The sequence below is a fragment of the Alternaria ethzedia genome, assembly GCF_023757985.1.
Source record: "Alternaria ethzedia strain BMP 0044 chromosome Unknown scaffold_10, whole genome shotgun sequence".
Classification (NCBI taxonomy): domain Eukaryota; kingdom Fungi; phylum Ascomycota; class Dothideomycetes; order Pleosporales; family Pleosporaceae; genus Alternaria; species Alternaria ethzedia.
Genome location: NW_026056203.1, coordinates 60,342 through 78,457, shown reverse-complemented (window position 1 = coordinate 78,457; position 18,116 = coordinate 60,342). Strand labels below are relative to the sequence as shown.

The 18,116-nt window shown below is 54.1% G+C and overlaps 7 protein-coding genes across 7 annotated transcripts; 3 read left to right on the top strand and 4 right to left on the bottom strand.

The window, feature by feature from the left end:
- Nucleotides 1–123: 123 nt before the first annotated feature.
- On the top strand, nucleotides 124–4,105 carry J4E87_004951 (uncharacterized protein; the record flags this gene model as incomplete). The annotated part of the gene is made up of 2 exons (XM_049376568.1): nucleotides 124–2,042; nucleotides 2,146–4,105. The coding sequence occupies 2 exons, from the start codon at nucleotides 124–126 to the stop codon at nucleotides 4,103–4,105; spliced, it is 3,879 nt and encodes a 1,292-aa protein (XP_049233424.1).
- Nucleotides 4,106–4,519: 414 nt separating this feature from the next.
- J4E87_004950 (uncharacterized protein) lies at nucleotides 4,520–5,572 on the bottom strand (the record flags this gene model as incomplete). Its single annotated transcript, XM_049376567.1, has 1 exon — nucleotides 4,520–5,572. One exon carries the CDS (start codon nucleotides 5,570–5,572, stop codon nucleotides 4,520–4,522), a length of 1,053 nt encoding a protein of 350 aa, XP_049233423.1.
- A 377-nt stretch (nucleotides 5,573–5,949) lies between these two features.
- ALTA10 (Aldehyde dehydrogenase) lies at nucleotides 5,950–7,677 on the bottom strand (the record flags this gene model as incomplete). The annotated part of the gene is made up of 5 exons (XM_049376566.1): nucleotides 5,950–6,059; nucleotides 6,113–6,444; nucleotides 6,499–7,088; nucleotides 7,138–7,540; nucleotides 7,619–7,677. 5 exons carry the CDS (start codon nucleotides 7,675–7,677, stop codon nucleotides 5,950–5,952), a joined length of 1,494 nt encoding a protein of 497 aa, XP_049233422.1.
- Nucleotides 7,678–9,313: 1,636 nt separating this feature from the next.
- Nucleotides 9,314–10,804, bottom strand: J4E87_004948 (uncharacterized protein; the record flags this gene model as incomplete). The annotated part of the gene is made up of 4 exons (XM_049376565.1): nucleotides 9,314–9,575; nucleotides 9,627–9,868; nucleotides 10,492–10,521; nucleotides 10,571–10,804. The coding sequence occupies 4 exons, from the start codon at nucleotides 10,802–10,804 to the stop codon at nucleotides 9,314–9,316; spliced, it is 768 nt and encodes a 255-aa protein (XP_049233421.1).
- A 556-nt stretch (nucleotides 10,805–11,360) lies between these two features.
- J4E87_004947 (uncharacterized protein) lies at nucleotides 11,361–14,396 on the top strand (the record flags this gene model as incomplete). Its single annotated transcript, XM_049376564.1, has 3 exons — nucleotides 11,361–11,453; nucleotides 11,503–12,672; nucleotides 12,720–14,396. The coding sequence occupies 3 exons, from the start codon at nucleotides 11,361–11,363 to the stop codon at nucleotides 14,394–14,396; spliced, it is 2,940 nt and encodes a 979-aa protein (XP_049233420.1).
- A 781-nt stretch (nucleotides 14,397–15,177) lies between these two features.
- Nucleotides 15,178–16,559, top strand: J4E87_004946 (uncharacterized protein; the record flags this gene model as incomplete). Its single annotated transcript, XM_049376563.1, has 4 exons — nucleotides 15,178–15,356; nucleotides 15,408–15,570; nucleotides 15,673–16,257; nucleotides 16,317–16,559. The coding sequence occupies 4 exons, from the start codon at nucleotides 15,178–15,180 to the stop codon at nucleotides 16,557–16,559; spliced, it is 1,170 nt and encodes a 389-aa protein (XP_049233419.1).
- A 135-nt stretch (nucleotides 16,560–16,694) lies between these two features.
- On the bottom strand, nucleotides 16,695–17,330 carry J4E87_004945 (uncharacterized protein; the record flags this gene model as incomplete). The annotated part of the gene is made up of 1 exon (XM_049376562.1): nucleotides 16,695–17,330. One exon carries the CDS (start codon nucleotides 17,328–17,330, stop codon nucleotides 16,695–16,697), a length of 636 nt encoding a protein of 211 aa, XP_049233418.1.
- Nucleotides 17,331–18,116: the final 786 nt, after the last annotated feature.

Below are 18,116 nucleotides of genomic sequence, written 5' to 3'. Positions count from 1 at the left end.
GCTGTGTCTCCGCCGCGCCCAAACGACCGCATCCTGGCCAACGTCCTGAGCGCCCGCCCGGCAATATCTGCCACCCATCCCGCCACGAGGTGCCTTCCTGACGGTCGAATCAATGTCGAGCCCATGTCACCCCAGCCGGACGCCCAAGGAAATACCTCACCCCCCGCATCGGTGAGGTCGACGGCCAGCCATGGACTGCCCACGCCCGACGCCGAGCACGACCAAGTGACGCCCAAGAGCCTCGCGCAGACGGGCCGTTCACGCACCGCGCCCATTGTCAACGAGAGCAACCTCTGGAAGTCGTCAATTGACCGCCCCCAGCTCGACGAGCGCGACAGCATCTTCGCAACCACGTACCTCGTCTCCGACAGCCCCATCTCCTCCCCGCGGGCCAGCGCACGCAATGTAGATTCTGCCAACGATGCTCCCGAACACAGTCTGGCTGAGATGGCAGCGCCAGCACCTCCCCAGAGGCGATTGATGGATCCGCCCATCATACGCAGGAAGCACTCTACCCTTCCTCCGCCTTCTTCCATCGACCACCAAGCCGTGCTGACTACCCCCTTTAACCCCCGCGCAGCCATTGCCGCCGGCATGACTTTCGACGCCATCCATCACAGTCCTCCGCCCTACATGAGCCCAGTCGATTCGCCCGTACAACACCCCACCACCCCGCCACGTCCCGAGCTCCAATACGAGGCTTTGCTGGAGAGCGAAGAGCGGCGCAGGAACAGGGAGTGGCGCGAAGGGAAGCCTGTGCCATTCAAGGGCAACATGATCTTGGATCAGCCCGTCATGGACGTAGAAATGGAGAAGAAGATTGAAGCAACGCTTGCCAAGACCGAACAACCCACTTCCGCACGCAGTCGAAAAGCAAGTCACTATCTGCGCGTATTCAAGGATGGCGATCCTACCGAAGAGCCGAAGAAGAAGGACACCAAGACAAAAGAGCGTCCTTCTGCTGAGAGGACCCTGTCCGCACTTTCAGAAGAAGGCTCAACCGAGACTATCGGCCTCATTGACCAGCTGCGCCGCGCATCACTAGCTTCCTCCGTCGTGCAATCACCTCTAGGCGGTCCGACTGATTCATACTTCGATGCGAAAGCGGCGCCCCGCACCGAGTCAGGCGTTGCCTCTCCACCTCCCAACGGAAGCACGCGACCAGACGCAAGTTCTCAGGACAAGCACAAATTCCCAAGGCGTCTTCTCGAGGACATTCGCGGCTTCGGCAACCTGACTCCTGGTGCGGACCCACGGTCTTCGTTCTCTCGCAGTCTACCCACATCAGCTGTCGAAAAGGTTCACGCGCATGCACCAACGAACGGAGCGACACCTTATGACGAGCCGTCCGATTATTTTCAGGTTAAAGACGGAGGCGATAAAGAACGTACGCCAGGCTCGGAGGAAGATGAAGAATCGGAAAAAGAACAGATCTCTTCGGCTCTCTACTTTCCCCATCGCCGGCTTAAGACAAGTGAGCAGGTGCCTACAGAACCACAGAACCGAGATAGAGAGGTGAATGCTGTCGATAAGCGGGCTTCAACTCACGAGGTTGCGGGGCCGAAAGGGTGGGCCACAGAGAAGGATGTTCAAACTCCACAAGAAGTAGAAATTTCTCTAAAGGCCCAAGATACCAATCAATGCCTTCATGGTGATATCTCCACGGCGACTTCCTTGAAGAAAGATAAAGAGCAGCCGCTGACCGCTCCCGATGCGCTCTCAGCTGAATCTGAGTCTGAGTCGCACGCCGAGTCTACTCAATCAAATCTTGGTTATGAATCCAGTGCGACTGATGAACTAGGAACGACGCCCACTGCGACTTCGCACAAACAGGAACCTAAGGCTGCTGCGCCTCAGGTGGCTCAGCCGCCGGCCCCACTGGGTGCTGTGGAGCTGAAGCCATACGATCACCAAGTCGGCGGTCATTCTACTGTTTACCGTTTCTCTAGGCGAGCAGTATGCAAACAGCTAAACAATCGAGAGAATGAGTTTTACGAAACAGTGGAGCGGCAGCATCCTGAGCTGTTGGAATTCTTGCCAAGGTACGAAATCTCCCCCCGCTATTGATCGAGGCTGAGACATCAGCGAAGATCATTGCCTTCGCCTCGGTTCCTGATTAGGATATTTGCTAACATTGACATCTAGATACATCGGCGTGTTGAACGTGACCTACCGAAAAGCCCCCAAGAAGAAGAAGGTTGCCAAAGACAAAGCGAAATCTGATGCTGCTCCCACTGCTTCAGCGACGCAGTCGGAAAGCGCGTCAAGACAGGCTTCAAAGGCTCCCGAAGACCGGGGCAATGAGGAACAACCTCGAGTGGTCAGCCACTCGCAGCAGATTATGCCCATCCCCCAGGTCATCTTTGAGAACAACCGGCACATAATCCCAGACAATCTGTTCCGCGTGCCACCGCGCTCCACCACCCCAGATCCATGGATGCGCAATGCTTCCTTGTTGCAACAACAACATCGACGAAACCAAAGTGACTATGGTCACATTTCTACGAGCCCAAGTCGGCCCCCATTGCAGCATGCCAGCAGTTGGGGTGTGACGACGATCAACAGAAAGCTACAGGAGGAGGTACTCCGGCAGGTTTTTGCGCCGCCAACTATTCATCATCGACCACGCCATCATCATCACGGGATCTCAGCTCGTAAGGCGGGAGGAGACGTTCCGCAGAACGTGGCTGGCTCTGCGCCTACGATAAGGAGGAACAGCACAGATGTAGCTGGATTGCATCCACCACTCACAGAAGAGTCCACACGGAAACAAGTTCTGAAAGCTGAAGCGCACCGCTTTGCCTCGGAAAGGAGCGCTGATGCTGCCGTTTCCAGCTCCCTTGGCCAGCCAGACACCACCGCCGATGCCCTGAAGCCGCCATCGAACAATCTTCCCCGCCGTCGTCATTCTGGCAGTGGACTTACTAGAAGACCCTTGGGGATAGATACTGTCCAGAGACATAACCTGGAATACTACGAAGAGGATGGCTACGGTGGTGACGCAGAGGAGGAAGTATTTGCTATGGACGAGGATCGCAATGCCATGTCAGACGCAAAAGATCAGCACCGAGGCCGATCTGTGCAAGCATCTGGCGCAACAAACGGGGTTCATCCCCAGACACCATCAGAAGGCACAATGCTACCAGCCCCTGCTGCACCAAATGGCAACGGCGCCCCGCTTGGCGATGAACCTTCCAATCCCGAAGAAGCGCAACAACAACCCGACGAGCGCGTTCAGCACTTCATCCTTCTGGAAGACCTGACCGCAGGCATGTCCAGGCCTTGTGTCTTGGACCTGAAAATGGGCACGCGGCAGTATGGAGTGGAAGCCGATGAGAAGAAACAAAAGTCTCAAAGACGCAAGTGTAAGATGACAACGAGTGCCCAGCTCGGCGTACGTGTTTGCGGCATGCAGATTTGGAACGCCAAAACCCAAAGCTACATCTTTGAAGACAAGTACTTTGGCCGCGACTTGAAGGCTGGCAGAGAGTTCCAGGATGCGCTGAAGCGCTTTTTCTGGGATGGGACAAGTTACAAAGCAGCGACAAGACATATTCCTGTCATACTGGAGAAGATCAGCCAGCTGGAGCGCATGATACGGAATCTTCCAGGCTACCGATTCTACGCAAGCAGCTTGCTGATGCTCTACGATCGTGGGGATGGAGAGTCAAAGGAAAAAGAAGCGCAACCCTCTCTGCCCAATGGTCTCTCGAACCCGAGCAGCGAAGACGTCTCAGTAATACCATCTGGACCCACATCACCAGGCCCGACAACCGCCTCTAAGCCGACACCTAAGCATCTCCCAGAGATCAAGCTCAAGATTGTCGATTTCGCCAACTGTGTCACCGCAGAAGACCCGCTACCTGACGACTTACCTTGCCCACCCCAGAACCCGGATGGCATTGATCGAGGCTACCTCCGTGGTCTACGGTCGCTGCGCCTCTATTTCCAGCGCATCTGGCACGACATCAACGAAGAGTGGGTTGAACGAGGCGAGGGCGAAGGTATGGCGCGCAACCATCACCACGGCCCTGGCCTAGGTGAGGTCGGTGCGGGTTGGATGGACGATGCTGGTGGTGAAGACACGGGCTATGCCAGCTTCTAAAGAAGAAGTCCAGCGGAGACAGCAGAGCAGAAGTTGGTCCCCCAGACACGTCTTTTCTCTAATTCGTTTTTTGACTGGCGTTTTGAATTTCCATCGGCTTCAGGGACGCAAGCATGGCGTTTGGGCGCAATCACGGAAAGACAAAGGTAATGAAATTGGTAACTACTCTGGCATGCATCGGCGCATAGCATTTATGGGCGGCAAATCCTTTGCATTGCTTTCCTTGTTTTCGTTCTGGGGTTAATTGGGATGGGGGTTGGTCTGTGTCTTGGAGTCCGGTTGGGGTTTCTTGTATATTATCATGGAAAGAGTAGGGTAGCGCTAGCCTCATTAATGCAGCATTCTTGAATCATAATACGTTGCTCTCGCGTTAAACAATAATCACCTCATCATTGTATAGCAGAACTCACGGCTCTACATGCCTTCCTCGCCAATCTCCCCAAAAACAGCCACACCCTTCCTCCCCAAAGCCGTCCCCACACCCACAGCCCCAGCCCCTACACTCCTCATCCTCTCAAACCCAGCCTTGTCCTCCACACCACCCACCCCTATAACCACAATCCCTTTCACCTCCTCACTTTCAGACGCATCCAGCAACCGTCGCAACGTAGCCACATTTCCCAATGCGAGGGGATGCAACGGCGCGCCTGCCAGCCCACCTATTCCGGTGCCGTTTGCAGAGTTCAAGGCGGGTGTTGGAGTTGATGGGGCTGAGAGGAGTAAACTCGAACCCAACGTGTTTACGGCTGTGATGAAGGAGATGGGGCTGGGTAGGTAAACGGGTTTCATGCTGTTCTGCCCACTTTCCACCAACACACTAACCAACCCCTCGAACTGCTCGGCGTACGTATACGGTGGGATTTTGATGCCAACGGGGATTTGCGCCGTACCCCCGCTCTTCGTCAGGCCTACATCAATCGCTACTTTGAGCGCGGCCAGATACTCGCGGAGAGCAGCGGTGTTGTACGCCGGCGGCGTTTTGCCCGGGATGTTGGGGCAGGAGAGGTTGATTTCCATGGCTAGTGGCATCTTGACATTGGACTGCGTGGTGGCGATGAGGCTGTAGCATTGTGCTATCTCTTCTGCGGAGCCGGTTACAGACACGATCACCGGCTTGAAACTTTCCCTCTCGTTTGACGGTTCGTCGCCCATCCTCTTACTGATTGTCTTCACATACTCTAGATACTCGGCCAGCGGAATCGGTGAATACCCCAGCGTATTCAAGCTCCCTGTCGTGCTAGCATCGCCGCCGAGGTCTTTGTTCGGCGTGCTGGTTGCGTGCGTTGAGGGGTTGAAGAAGGTGAATTGGTGGTGGGCGGGATCGTGGGGGAAACCGCTGAGGAGGGATGTGCGCGTTGTGATGGCGCCTGTGTGTGGACTTTCGTAGAGTTCCTGGAGTTGCTCAAGGGTTGTGCACCAGGGGTTTGCGGAGTTGAGGAGGGGTGGGGTGATGGGTGGAAGGGGCATTTTGGGGAGCTGTGAGAAGGTGTTTTACTCTAGGTCTCGGGAGCATATGGGTGGTGGGTGGTGGTGCATGGAAAATGGGAGATGTGTCGTCTTGGATGTTTTGGCGTGGAAGTGGGGTGGAATGATAAGCTTTCTTTTGTCTCGGGACTTTTGTAGCTCTAGATAGATAGGGCAGGTGGTACGTGACTCATTTTCGAAGTCAAGGCAATCTAAAGAGGTTGCCTAGATAGGTAGGTCGATATCATATGAAACGTATCAAATGCGAGGAGGTCACACATCAGAAGGCTTGTTGTGATTCTTTACATTCATTCATTCGGATTCCTCATGATTACTTGAACTATACACAGTACTCACTCGAACCCATCTCCACCACCTACTTAACCGAACAGCACATCACCAAGACGAATGGAAACAGTCTTCGTCTGGATGTAGTTGTCCAGCGCCGCCTCACCCAACTCGCGGCCAATACCAGACTCCTTGTAACCACCTGCAGAGAAGTCAGTATATGTCTCACATGCATTTCGTACAGCCAGAACTTACCGAATGGCAGCTGCCAGTGAAGAGTGTTGTAAGAGTTGACCCAGACAGTTCCGGCGCGGAGCGCGTTAGCAACCTCGATGGCAGTGGTGAGGTTGGAAGTGTGGACCGCGGCGGCAAGACCGTAGGTGGTGTTGTTGCCGATCTTGATGACGTCGGCCTTTGTCTTGAACTTGGAGATTGTGCAGACGGGGCCGAAGATTTCTTCTTGTTGGATCTTCATGTCCTCGGTTACGTTGGAGAAGATGGTGGGCTCGATGAAGTAGCCCTTGTCGCCGTGGCGGTTGCCGCCGGTCTCGACGGTTGCGCCCGACTTCTTGCCCTCCTCGATGTAGCTAGAATTTGTGTTAGCAATGGCTTCAATGTTGGAAGGACATGATATTGCTTACCCCATGATACGGTCGAATTGGAGCTTCGAGACCTGAGGTCCCTGGAAAGTGTCCTTGGCGAATGGGTCACCGACAGCGTTCTGGGCGGCCCTCTCCTTGAAGCGAGCAATGAACTTGTCGTAAATCTCTTCTTGGACGTAGATACGCGATCCAGCGCAGCAAGCCTGTCCGTGGTTGAAGTAGATACCAAAGTTGACCCAGTGGATGGCCTCGTCCAGGTCGGCATCGGCGAAAACAATGTTGGGGCTCTTGCCTCCAAGCTCAAGAGTGACCTTCTTCAAGTTGGAGCCAGCAGCGGCCTTCATGATTTGACGGCCGACGACGGTTGAACCAGTGAAGGCAACCTTGTCGACATCCATGTGGGCGGAGATGGCGGCACCAGCGACCTTTCCGAAACCAGTGATGACGTTGATGACACCTGGTGGGAAACCGGCCTCTTGGATGAGCTTGCAAGCTACGTATGCGGAGAGAGGAGTCTGCTCAGCTGTCTTGATGACAACGGTGTTACCAGTGGCGATGGCAGGACCAATTTTCCATGACCACATGAGAATGGGGAAGTTCCATGGGATAATTTGTCCGCAAACACCGATCTGGAATTGTTAGTCACGGGACTTAGACATGTAAATGTGTAGAACTTACGGGCTCCTTGCGAATGTAGTTGAAGCTGTCGGGTGCTGTGTCGACGACCTTGCCCTCAATCTTGTCGGCCCATCCTCCGTAGTACCTCAAGCAACCAGCGGCGGCAGGGATATCGACGTTCCTGGCCATGCTGAAAGCCTTACCGTTGTCGAGAGCCTCGACTGAGGCGAGAAGATCGGCATTCTTCTCAAAGAGGTCGGCGAGCTTGACAAGCAGCTTTCCTCGGTTCTCTGGTGTCTCCTTCCGCCATGGGCCGTTGAAGGCCTTGCGTGCGGCGGCGACAGCAATGTCAACATCCTTCTCGGTGGCCTCGGCAACATTGCAGATGACCTCCTCGGTAGATGGGTTGATGACCTCGAAGGTCTTGCCGTCAACGGCCTTTACGAACTCATTGTTGATGAAGCTGGTTGATGTCAGTATTGACGATGCCGAAGCATTACAAAGTCTCCGAAGAACTTCGGAGACTGGATATCTGACTTACAGTCCGGTGGGCTGCTCGTACTCGCCCGTTTGGGGGGTTGTTAGCTTTACGGATGTCATTGCGAAAGCGAATTGGGGTATATGGACAAAACAAAGCTGTGAAGTGAAGAGGGGTAGGGGCGCAAGTAAATCCTTAAGTACTTTCAGGAGCTCCGCATGACGACACTAGAGGTTATCTCCACTCGAGACAGGACAACAGCACGATCGCCCAGACAGCCTCGGCCATCAGGAGCCAGTCTCAGGAAAGCGCTGCAGCCTATTGCGTGTCTCGACGATGCATGGCCGGGTGGCGCTTGATGCAACGGCGGAAGCTCTTGCCCCGCTTTCGTAGCCAGTGGTAAGCTACCCCTCCCCCGCAGTTCTGCTCTGGAAGTCCTCGAAGCCGCAGCTAACCCTGCTACACGCGGTACTGGAGTCTCTAATTTGGAATAGACACCTATTGGCAACTGATGCGCATCCGCAAAAGGCATTTCTCCACTTGCGGCGCGTGGTCATCTCGATACAGCATCTTTCTATAACGCATACCGCAGGACTAAGCTCGGAGCTCTAGACACGTATCCAAGCAAAACATACCCACCATCGGAGCCACTACGCTAAAGCCGAAGGGGCAGCCCTATGGACCATATCGTCGTACCCCCAGCTAGCTCGGCCCTTTTTCGAGCGAGCACCGGTATGGCGAGGATAACACTGATCCACAACCCCGAGCCTAGAGTAATCGCTGTATGCACGTGGGCGACCTGGATTGCAAACATTGAGAGCGCAAGATACTCAGCTCATCCGGTCCGTCAGCTGCATCGGATGAACGCTCCTTTCACCCAGCCAAATCCTAGTCAGAGGCTAGAGTCCTGGTAGCCGCGGGCCTCCACACCACCTAGTAAATCGCGGGGAAGGTGCGACAAAATTTGAACTAATGACGTTGGCGTGAGAACTTCGCACGAAGGGGTACTGCGGCGCGAATAGGAGCATGCAAGGACCGAATAGCTGTCAACCGGAGAGCACTACACATGAGCAGATAGTGGTGTGATCCGGGCTGCTGGGAAGCGCCAACCCGGTCACTACGAGTAGAGTTCACATTTTGTTGTCGCGGAGTCCTCCGGAGAGAAAAGCACGGAGCGATTCCGCTGTACCGAGTCGTACTGTCCAGCAAGCTTTCTAAGCCTCGCTGATCTTCTATATGATCGTCTCTCTGCAGCATGTCATTGCCGTCTTGGGCTCGTGCAAGCCTCAATATTGCCATGTTGCCACGCTCTAGGAATGTGGCAGCTCTTCATTTCGGTGTGTTTCAGCCCACACGCTGGCCGGGTTCCGTCCACAATATCGGGAGAGCCTGGAGGTCGGTGTATGTGAACATTCGAATAAAGGTACTTCACGATGGATGAGTCGATGAGATAAGTTTTCATGATCATGTTTCCGATTCATAGCCGTTCTGATTGAAGCTACCAAATACCCGGCGTGCAATTTAGGAGCCGTGAATAAACGTCCATGAATAGTGTACAAGAGCCGAATTGTGTCCGATGCTGACGTTCCGTTGGCAGCAGTAGACGTTCGTGATAAAGCAGTTTCCGAAAAGATGACGCCTCCAAGAAAAGAAAGATTGAAGCAGACCGACTAGCAAAGGGTCGAACCGATTCCGTTGGATGTTGGATTAAACCGTGACAAGTGAAGTGAGTGGAAAGCGTCTCAAGGCGAAAGAAGCTCAGAGCATCTCGTCGTCCATAGCAGTGTCACCGCCGGCGGTGATTTGTGCAACCTCAGCGCCGCCGGCAGCAGCAGTGGTTTCGCTGCCAGGGAAGTAGTCGGCCATCTCGGCATCGAGCTCCTCGACGGTCTTCTTCTTGGGGCGGGCCTCGCGACCACCACGGCCCTTTCCTTTGCCACGGGTCTGGCCACGTCCACGAGCGGCACCGGGAGCAGTCTTCTCAGCGGTGGCCGGCTTCGGCTTGTCCTTCTTCGGCTGACTGAAAACTTGTTAGTTGCTGGTTACACTGCAAGGAACTTTTGGTACGTACGTTACACGATCGGCGAGCGAAGATGGGCGAGTGGCGGCGGGAAGGGCGGCGGCGCTGACGAGCATCTCGACGCGAACAGGGCGGCCGTCAATCTTGACGCCATTGAGGTGGGAGGTGGCCTTGGCGGCTTGGTCATGCTTCTGGAAGATGACAGTAGCGCTGCCAACGCTGCGGCCCTGGGCATCGTACTGGAGAAGAACCTTCTTCGGGCGACCTACACCAACAGCATTCACAAAGTAGTCCTATGAGGCGTATTAGTCGTCGTACCAGGGTAGTTTTCACGCGCGTAAAGCAAGATCGACAATGAGGTTCCGGCGTCGGCGGTGGGTCGTCGTCGATTCCATATACTCGGTCAGAAGGTACCGCTCAGAAAGTGGGTGTCCTGGTCAGATTTCAATGACCGTAAGTTCTGAGACGAAGCAAACTCAGCGCGAGAGCAGTTGTTGCGAGTAACGTATTGAAACGCTGCGAACCAATCTTTTAGTGTCTGCCCACACCCATCTGTAAGCCAAAAGGCTATCCGAACGGATTGGTTTCGCATCTCGCTGCTCTGTATCGGGCTAGAGTTGCTGCAAGGCTACCGGGAATATCACCGGTGCGCTGCCGTCTGTGCTGACACAGTGAAGTGGAGCACATTGACTTGGATCACCCACTTTCGTCGCGGCGGTACCTCGGAATGTTCGCATGCTGCTAGTCTTCTTCCTGTCTTGTGTGCCCAACACAGATCTTGGAGTGACTTTGGGCAAGCTATGGCTCAACATCCATACCGGCGGAGGAGGAAGTCTCGGTTCGTCGGATCGAGTTCGTTCATGCTTGCAAAAGCGAAGCTGCAGTAGGCTCAAAGACCTGCATCGGTCTTACATACCTGGAGTTGGGAGTTGTCAATGTCCCGTGGCTGCGACATGTTAGTGGTGGTTTGGGTGAGGTTATGTGACTGAACATACCAAGTTGGATACCATGATCTTGGTCTCACCGCCGCCGAAAGAAGCGGCGGGAGCAGTGGGCGCAGGCTTGGATTGCTTGTTGCCTTGCTTGGTCGACTTGGCGACACCGCCTACAGGGGCGGCAGCAGCGGCCGGTCGTCCAGCGCCAGAGCGGCGAGCGCCACGGCCACGGCGGGAGGTCTTGGAGGCCTTGAGGATGTCGTCGAGGCTCTGCTCCATCTTGTTTGAAGACATGATGAGTGGTTGAGGGATGGTAATACTTGGGTAAGCGGGCGTTGATGGAAAGGCGCGCTCGTGTTGAGTGGGCGACGTTTGAGTAGCGAAGGCTGAAAGTCTCTTTTATGGAGGCGCGACTGAACCGGTGAGGTCTGAGGACAAAGGGGCGCGCTGTTCGATGACAGGGCGCGTCGCAGGAGGTGAGACTCGTGAAAGGAGAGTCAAAGTGGGCTTGCGCGAATGTAGAGTGAGTTGCGCGGGTTGTGGTAGCTGCTGTTGATGAAGAGCAGATGGGTGTGGGAGTATTATGTGGGAGGAGTGTGAGAGTGAGATGAAGAAAAGGGAGAGCGCGAGGCAGCACTCAAGACTGAGGGACGCGCCAAGCCCCGACACTGCCACGCACTGCCGCCTGGTGATTGGCGGACCGCGCACGGACGCACTTGCCCGCAGCTTCCATGGGAGTTGCGAATGACGATAGCTCCTGCCATTCAGGCAGTAGGCGATGACAATGGAGCAATAGCAGTATGGCAGTCACTCCGGTGCGTATTGGCTCACCCACATTCCGCTTCACAACATGTCCAAGCTAATGCGCGAACAGTGGCAGTTCAAGTTCTTCGACGTCTCGCAAGTCAAGCTCCCCGACGACGAGAGCTCCTTCCTGTCCGAGGTATGACGATACCTCCTCCGCGCATGCACAGTCTCATAAATGCCATTAGATCGGAAACATCACGTGCATAGTATCTGGATCAGAGAGCATCTTCCTCGGCAGCGCAGATGGCATCGTCCGCATCGTGTCGCAGGCCTTCAAGGTCGTGCGCGCATTCAAGGCCCATGACGCAGGCGCAATCACCCACATGAAGCAGGTCGAAGGCACCTCACTTCTCGTCACCATTGCTGAAGACCTTTCTGGGGAGCCTGTACTGAAAGTATGGGCTTTGGACAAGCTGGAAAAGAAGACGGGCATTCCGCGATGTCAGAGCACCCTCACCGTCCACAACGGGCGCAAGCAGTTCCCCATATCCGCTTTCGCAGCGCTCGACGACCTATCACAACTCGCGGTTGGATTCGCCAACGGTGCCGTTACTGTAGTTCGTGGTGACCTCATACACGACCGCGGCGCGCGACAACGGACGGTATTCGAGTCGGAAGAGCCCATCACAGGCATCGAGTTCAGGGAAGGGAGCATCACGACCTTGTATATCGCAACTACCGGACGTATAATGACACTTGTAATATCTGGAAGGGGGCAAGGACAGCCGGCCAAATCGCTTGACGAGTATGGCTGCGGTGTGGGTTGCATGGCGGTGGATAAGGCGTCGCGGGACGTTGTCGTCGCACGAAACGATGCCATATACTACTATGGTCAGCACGGCCGCGGACCACCGTACACATATGAGGGTGAGAAGAAGATGATCTCCGTATTCAAGGACTATGTCGCGATAGTCGCACCCCCCAAATCAAATGCGATGCCTCGGTCGAACCCTCTCCGTGCTTTCGGCGTCGGTGCCGCCGACGACGTCTTCAACACTTCGAGCTTCACCCTGCTCAACACAGAGCTGAGGTTTGTCGCACATCAGGAGCAGCTGACTTCGCAAGTGAAGGCCGTCATTTCCGAATGGGGCGACCTGTTCGTCTTCACGATCGACGGCAAGATCTTCAGATACCATGAGAAGCCCTTCGCTCAAAAACTCGACATACTGTACCAGCGCAATCTATACGTTTTGGCCATTAATCTGGCCCAGAAGGCCGGGCTAGACTCGTCACAACAGAACATCATCCTCCGGAAGTTTGGTGACTACTTGTATTCGAAGCAAGATTACGATACAGCTATGCAGCAGTATCTGAAGGCTATTGATAACACAGAGCCATCTCAGGTCATCCGAAAGGTATGCAATTGTGGCATGGCGATACGATCAATATTAACATCATGCAGTTCCTTGATACGCAACGGATACATAACTTGATTGAGTACCTCGAGGAGCTTCATGACCACCATAAGGCCACATCAGATCACACAACGCTCCTGTTAAACTGCTATGCCAAGTTGAAGGATGTGGAGAAGCTTGAAGAGTTTATCAAGTCACCGGACGATCTGAAGTTCGACCTCGATACGGCCATTTTGATGTGTCGACAGGGCGGTTACTATGACCAAGCGGCCTTCCTTGCTCGGAAACACGGTGAGCATGAGTTGGTCGTCGATGTACTGATCGAAGATTCGAAACGATACGCCGAAGCTCTGGCCTACATATGGCGACTGGAGCCCGAGGTGGCCTACTTCAACCTCATGAAGTACGCGACAGTATTGCTGCAGCACCTTCCCAAGGATACGACGCAGTTGTTTATCGACTATTACACTGGAACATTCCGACCCAAGCAGGATGCTATAGTCATCCCCAATACGCCTGCAACAGGAGGAGGCGGTGGTATGAGCATGGGTCTCGGAGTAGCTTCTAGCGCTGTACAAAACCTCGCTGCACTACTTCCACTGCCATACATGAACACCAACGCGTTAGCATCGCCTCCGAGTGGTGAACAAAAGAGTACTATGAGCCAAGCCCAGATCGTCGAGACGACCTCAGATGAGCCCGCTCCAGAGTACAAAGTACCGAAACCGCGAACTGCGTTCTCCGCATTCGTTGACCATCCCCAAGAGCTCATAGTCTTCCTCGAGGCCTGCATCGCATCCGATGATCTCCGCGAAGATGACAAGGTCGATCTTTACACCACTTTGTTCGAGATGTACCTACACACTGCATCGTCGAAGAAGGATGGCGAGCGACAAGACTGGGAGAACAAGGCCAAAAAGCTTGTCGAAGGCAAGGACATACCCATAGACACGTCCAACGTACTGCTACTCTCCCATTTGTCCAACTTCCGCGATGGCGCGATACTTGTCCGCGAACAGCAAGGCCTTCACTTCGACATCTTCCGCTCCTACACGGCAGCCAACGATACGCAAGGCGCCATCCGCGCACTTCGAAAGTACGGTCCCCTGGAACCAGCGCTTTACCCCGCGGCGCTCGCCTACTTTACCTCCACGCCCTCTATTCTTGCCGAAGCCGGCGACGAGCTCGACTCGGTCTTGAAGAAGATCGACGAAGACGGCCTCATGGCGCCCCTCCAAGTAATCCAAACCCTCTCCACCAACGGCGTAGCAACCATGGGCATGATAAAAGCCTACCTCAGCACTACCATCGAGCGCGAGCGCGCCGAAATCGCCGCTAACCGCCGCAACATTGAGACCTTCCGCGCCGACACTTCGACCAAGAAGACCGAGCTGGAAAACCTAAACACTAAGCCCGCAGTGTTCCAAAATTCACGCTGCCAAGTCTGCATGAAGAGTCTCGAGTTGCCTGTTGTGCACTTCTTGTGCAAGCATAGCTACCATCAGAGTTGTTTGAGTACGGATGAGGATGTTCATGATGCCGAGGTGGAGTGTCCGATTTGTAGTCCGAGTAATGCGACGGTCAAGGCGATCAGGAGGGCGCAGGTAGAGAGCGCGGAGAGGCATGATCTCTTTCAGGATGCGCTCAAGAGGGGGAGGGATGGGTTTGCGGTTATTAGTGAGTGGTTTGGGAGGGGCGTTATGGGGGTTGGTGGTGCCGACTAGGACCTGGGTATGTACAGAATTAGCAGCAACACGGCACAGACGGAGAAACTATCAGATGTTTGGAATTTGGTATACATATGAGCTAGACTGAGTTTACTCTGCAGCCGATCTAACGTAGATATTAAACGCCTTCCGCGGATGCGGCTCGATGCCTGTGTGCCTCGTTGGCGGCCGGCCCGCGCCCGTGTTCGTGGACCCACTACTAGGCCTCTCTTTCCGCATCACATCATCCCACCATACGCTCTCGCTCCTTTTCAACACTGTTTGGCGACATCAAATGGAAGCCATACACAACTTCTCTTCATATCTAAACAGACCAGTTCTTGCTGCTTCAAACCCTAGATCAATCAAGCACCGTGCCGTCGGCAATGCCAACCATGAACCCGGCAGATTGGCTAAATACCCGCCAGGATCCTTCGGCATCCACCCGCAAAAGAGTATTGTTGAGCGAGCAAGGGAAGTGATCTCCCGTCTCCTCTCGTCCAAACTTCCGGAGCTGCATCCATTCACATCCAAGCAGCAGCGCTATGAATCCTACGCGACTCCACTCTTGAATCTACATTGCGGCACGGCTGCATATGGCAAAGTTCCATGCAGAAGGATGCAGAAAAACGGATCAGCGCGAAGATGATGATATTATAAGCGAAGGGGATATATAAGGTAGGGTTTGTGTAGTGTCGTTTCGTCAGGACTGAAGTCTCACGTTCGTTGTTCAGTCACCGCTTTATTTCATACCTCGCGTCAAGGTGTTTACAGGCGCAAACGTCTTCATCACTTCAAGATGAAATTGTTCGGCATATCAGCACTGGCGCTTGCCAGTAGCGTCACTGCTGTCAAAGTTACTGAACACGATAAGCTCGCCGTTCTCGGATTGGAAAACCTTCAACGTTATGTAGCGGAAAACGGCTCTCCCGACCCAGGTACATGTACTCCAGAGACGGCATCAGTACGAAAGGAGTGGTGAGTGGTTAACCTCCGGAAGACATTTCGGCAAATCTAACATAATCTTAGGTCAACACTCACGAAGCCTGAGAGGCGGAACTACATTGACGCTATAAAGTGTCTACACTCCAAGCCTGGTCTTACACCAGCTTCTGTTGCGCCCGGAGCAAGGAGCCGTTTCGACGACTTTGTCGTGACACACGTTAAGCAGACGTACTCTATCCACGCAACCGTACGTCTGAAACCAGCCATATTTCGTCACACCGAACGACTGTTTGACTAGCAAGAAACTACAGTAGCTTCCTAGGCAAACAGGATAAGCTAACTTCCACAGGCCAACTTCCTATCCTGGCACCGCTACTACATCTGGGCCTACGAGCAACTACTCCGCAACGAATGCGGCTACAAAGGCTACCTCCCCTACTACAACTGGGCATGGTGGTACGAAGACCCCGCCTCATCCCCCCTCTTCGACGGCAGCGACACCAGCATATCCAACAGCGGAGACTACGTGCCCGGCCGAAACTACACCTGCGTCGGCGTCCCAACCGGCTCACCAGACTGTCCCATCAAGCTCGAGCCCGGAAGCGGCGGTGGCTGCGTTTCCGGACCCTTGGCCAACTGGACTGTGACTCTCGGGCCCATCGCCACGAAAGTAACGGGTATTAAACCGAACCCGCAGGCTGATGGGCTGGGGTATAACCCCAGATGCATAAACCGAGATGTTAACAAGAATTCTGCGTATTTGTCGAGGGATGAGGTTATTACTGAGCTCCTTGAGAACAGCGACGATATTCTTACTTTCCAGAACCGCATGCAGGGCGATTTCCCCAATGGATACCTTGGTGTTCACAGCGCTGGTCATTACACTGTGGGAGGAGATGCTGGTTCTGACTTTTTCAACTCGCCGGCTGACCCTGTAAGCTTGTCTCACTATACTACCTATGCATACAGGATGTTCGCTGACTCCATCATTAGGCCTTCTACTTCCACCACGCACAGATCGATCGCACGTGGTGGATCTGGCAGAACCAGGATCTCGAGAACAGGAGAAATGCGGTTGATGGTACTATCACATTCAACAACGACCCGCCGAGTCGGAAGGGCACGCTGAATGATACATTGACGCTAGGTCCCATGCTTCAGGATGCGTTTGCGAATATCACGATTAAGGATGCGATGAGTACGCTGGGTGGGCCGTTCTGCTATATCTATGTGTAGATAGATGCAGCGAGGATGTATCGAGATTAATGAACGTAATGTAATGCTCTACCAAGAACCTTTGTGATGTAATGGTCTGGAGTTGCCATCCCGAGTGCCAGTGTAGGAACGGGTGTCCCAATGATACTAATCGTCTTAAATATCCAAAAGCCTGACATGCTTAACATCATTCCGCTCAACACACTCCCCCGTATACGCAGAAGCCTCCCTCTCCTTCCCTTTCCCAAACAGTTCATATTCCGCAACAGTCCTCCAAGCAAAAAGCGTCACAAACACATCATCCTCCCCCTCATTCTTCCCAACACACCACCCACCTCCAACCCCGTCTTCCAACTTCTCCTTCATCTCCCTGATTTGAACTTCGAAAGCTTCTCTTTTCCCAGCCTTGATAGTGTAATGAGTAATACTCCACACCTGCTCCCCCCTCCTCGCCCTCTCCAATTCCTCCTCGCTCCTCGGCAACGGCAGCTCCGCATTCGGCACATCGAGATGTTCAAGGTTGGAATCCACGGTGATGTAGTCCTTCAAGCTCTCCAGCAGCGCTTGATTATCTGCGCTGGGAATAAAGTCGTTCATGTGCTGGTCTAGCGACTCCCATTCTCCCACTACGTAGATGCAGCTCGGATCGGAGATTTGCTGCATGTAGTAGAAAGTGCGATTTGTGTAGTTCTGCAAGACGGTTTTCGCGTGGGAGAGGTTGGCGCGGAGGGTCGGCGAGGATAAGGTCGTGCCGGGGGTGAGGTGGAGGAGGGCGAGTTCGGTGATGGGCATTTTGGGTGGTGGTGGATGGGATGGTTGGAACGGAACTACTGCTGTGATGAGTGCGTTAATGTGGTGTTAGTAGGTGATCAAAGTGAGATTGCGCGTCTTTATAGCATTGGTAAGATGGGCGCTGTGAGTGTAAGGCAGACATGGCTGCGTAATCGCGTTCAGGCAGAAGGATGGTTACGCGGAGTTGGAGGATCGCGTAGGAGCGCATTGCATGACGCAACGGCAGGATGCCTGAGCTCCAGGGCTGGCTTAGTCAGCCACCAACGCGACTTTGGCGTCTTTGACTCGCGTCAGTGACCTCCACGCCACAGACACTACGTACGAAGCAGCTCGTTCCTTATGCGTGATACTATCCATGGTACCTCCAAGGCACAACACCTGCTTGCTCCGTTCGAGCTGGAACTCATAGCATATACCCTCAGGACACCTTAGGCGAGGGTGCTAGTCAGTTCTCCTACGGTTGCATCGATCCACCAGCTTTATCCGGCAAGTGTACGCCAAAGAGATATCGAGCTCATAATGGCTTCTCCTGCATTGGCTAAGAGGCGATTTCGGCGCGTTGCGCGGTCTTCAATGAACTCAAAGGTGGGAGCTGTACTGATAAGCAGCCCGTTATCTTCGGAACGGTTCCGAATGCACCCCTCGCGAGCATGCATGAAAGCATTGGATGCCGGTAGTGCCCTCGCACACCTGGACGATGGCATCTATAAGTAACTGTTTCGTTGCTTTGCTAACAAGTTCTTCACTTGCTGTTGATTTCAAGGATTCGTAGCACCAGGTTCTAAT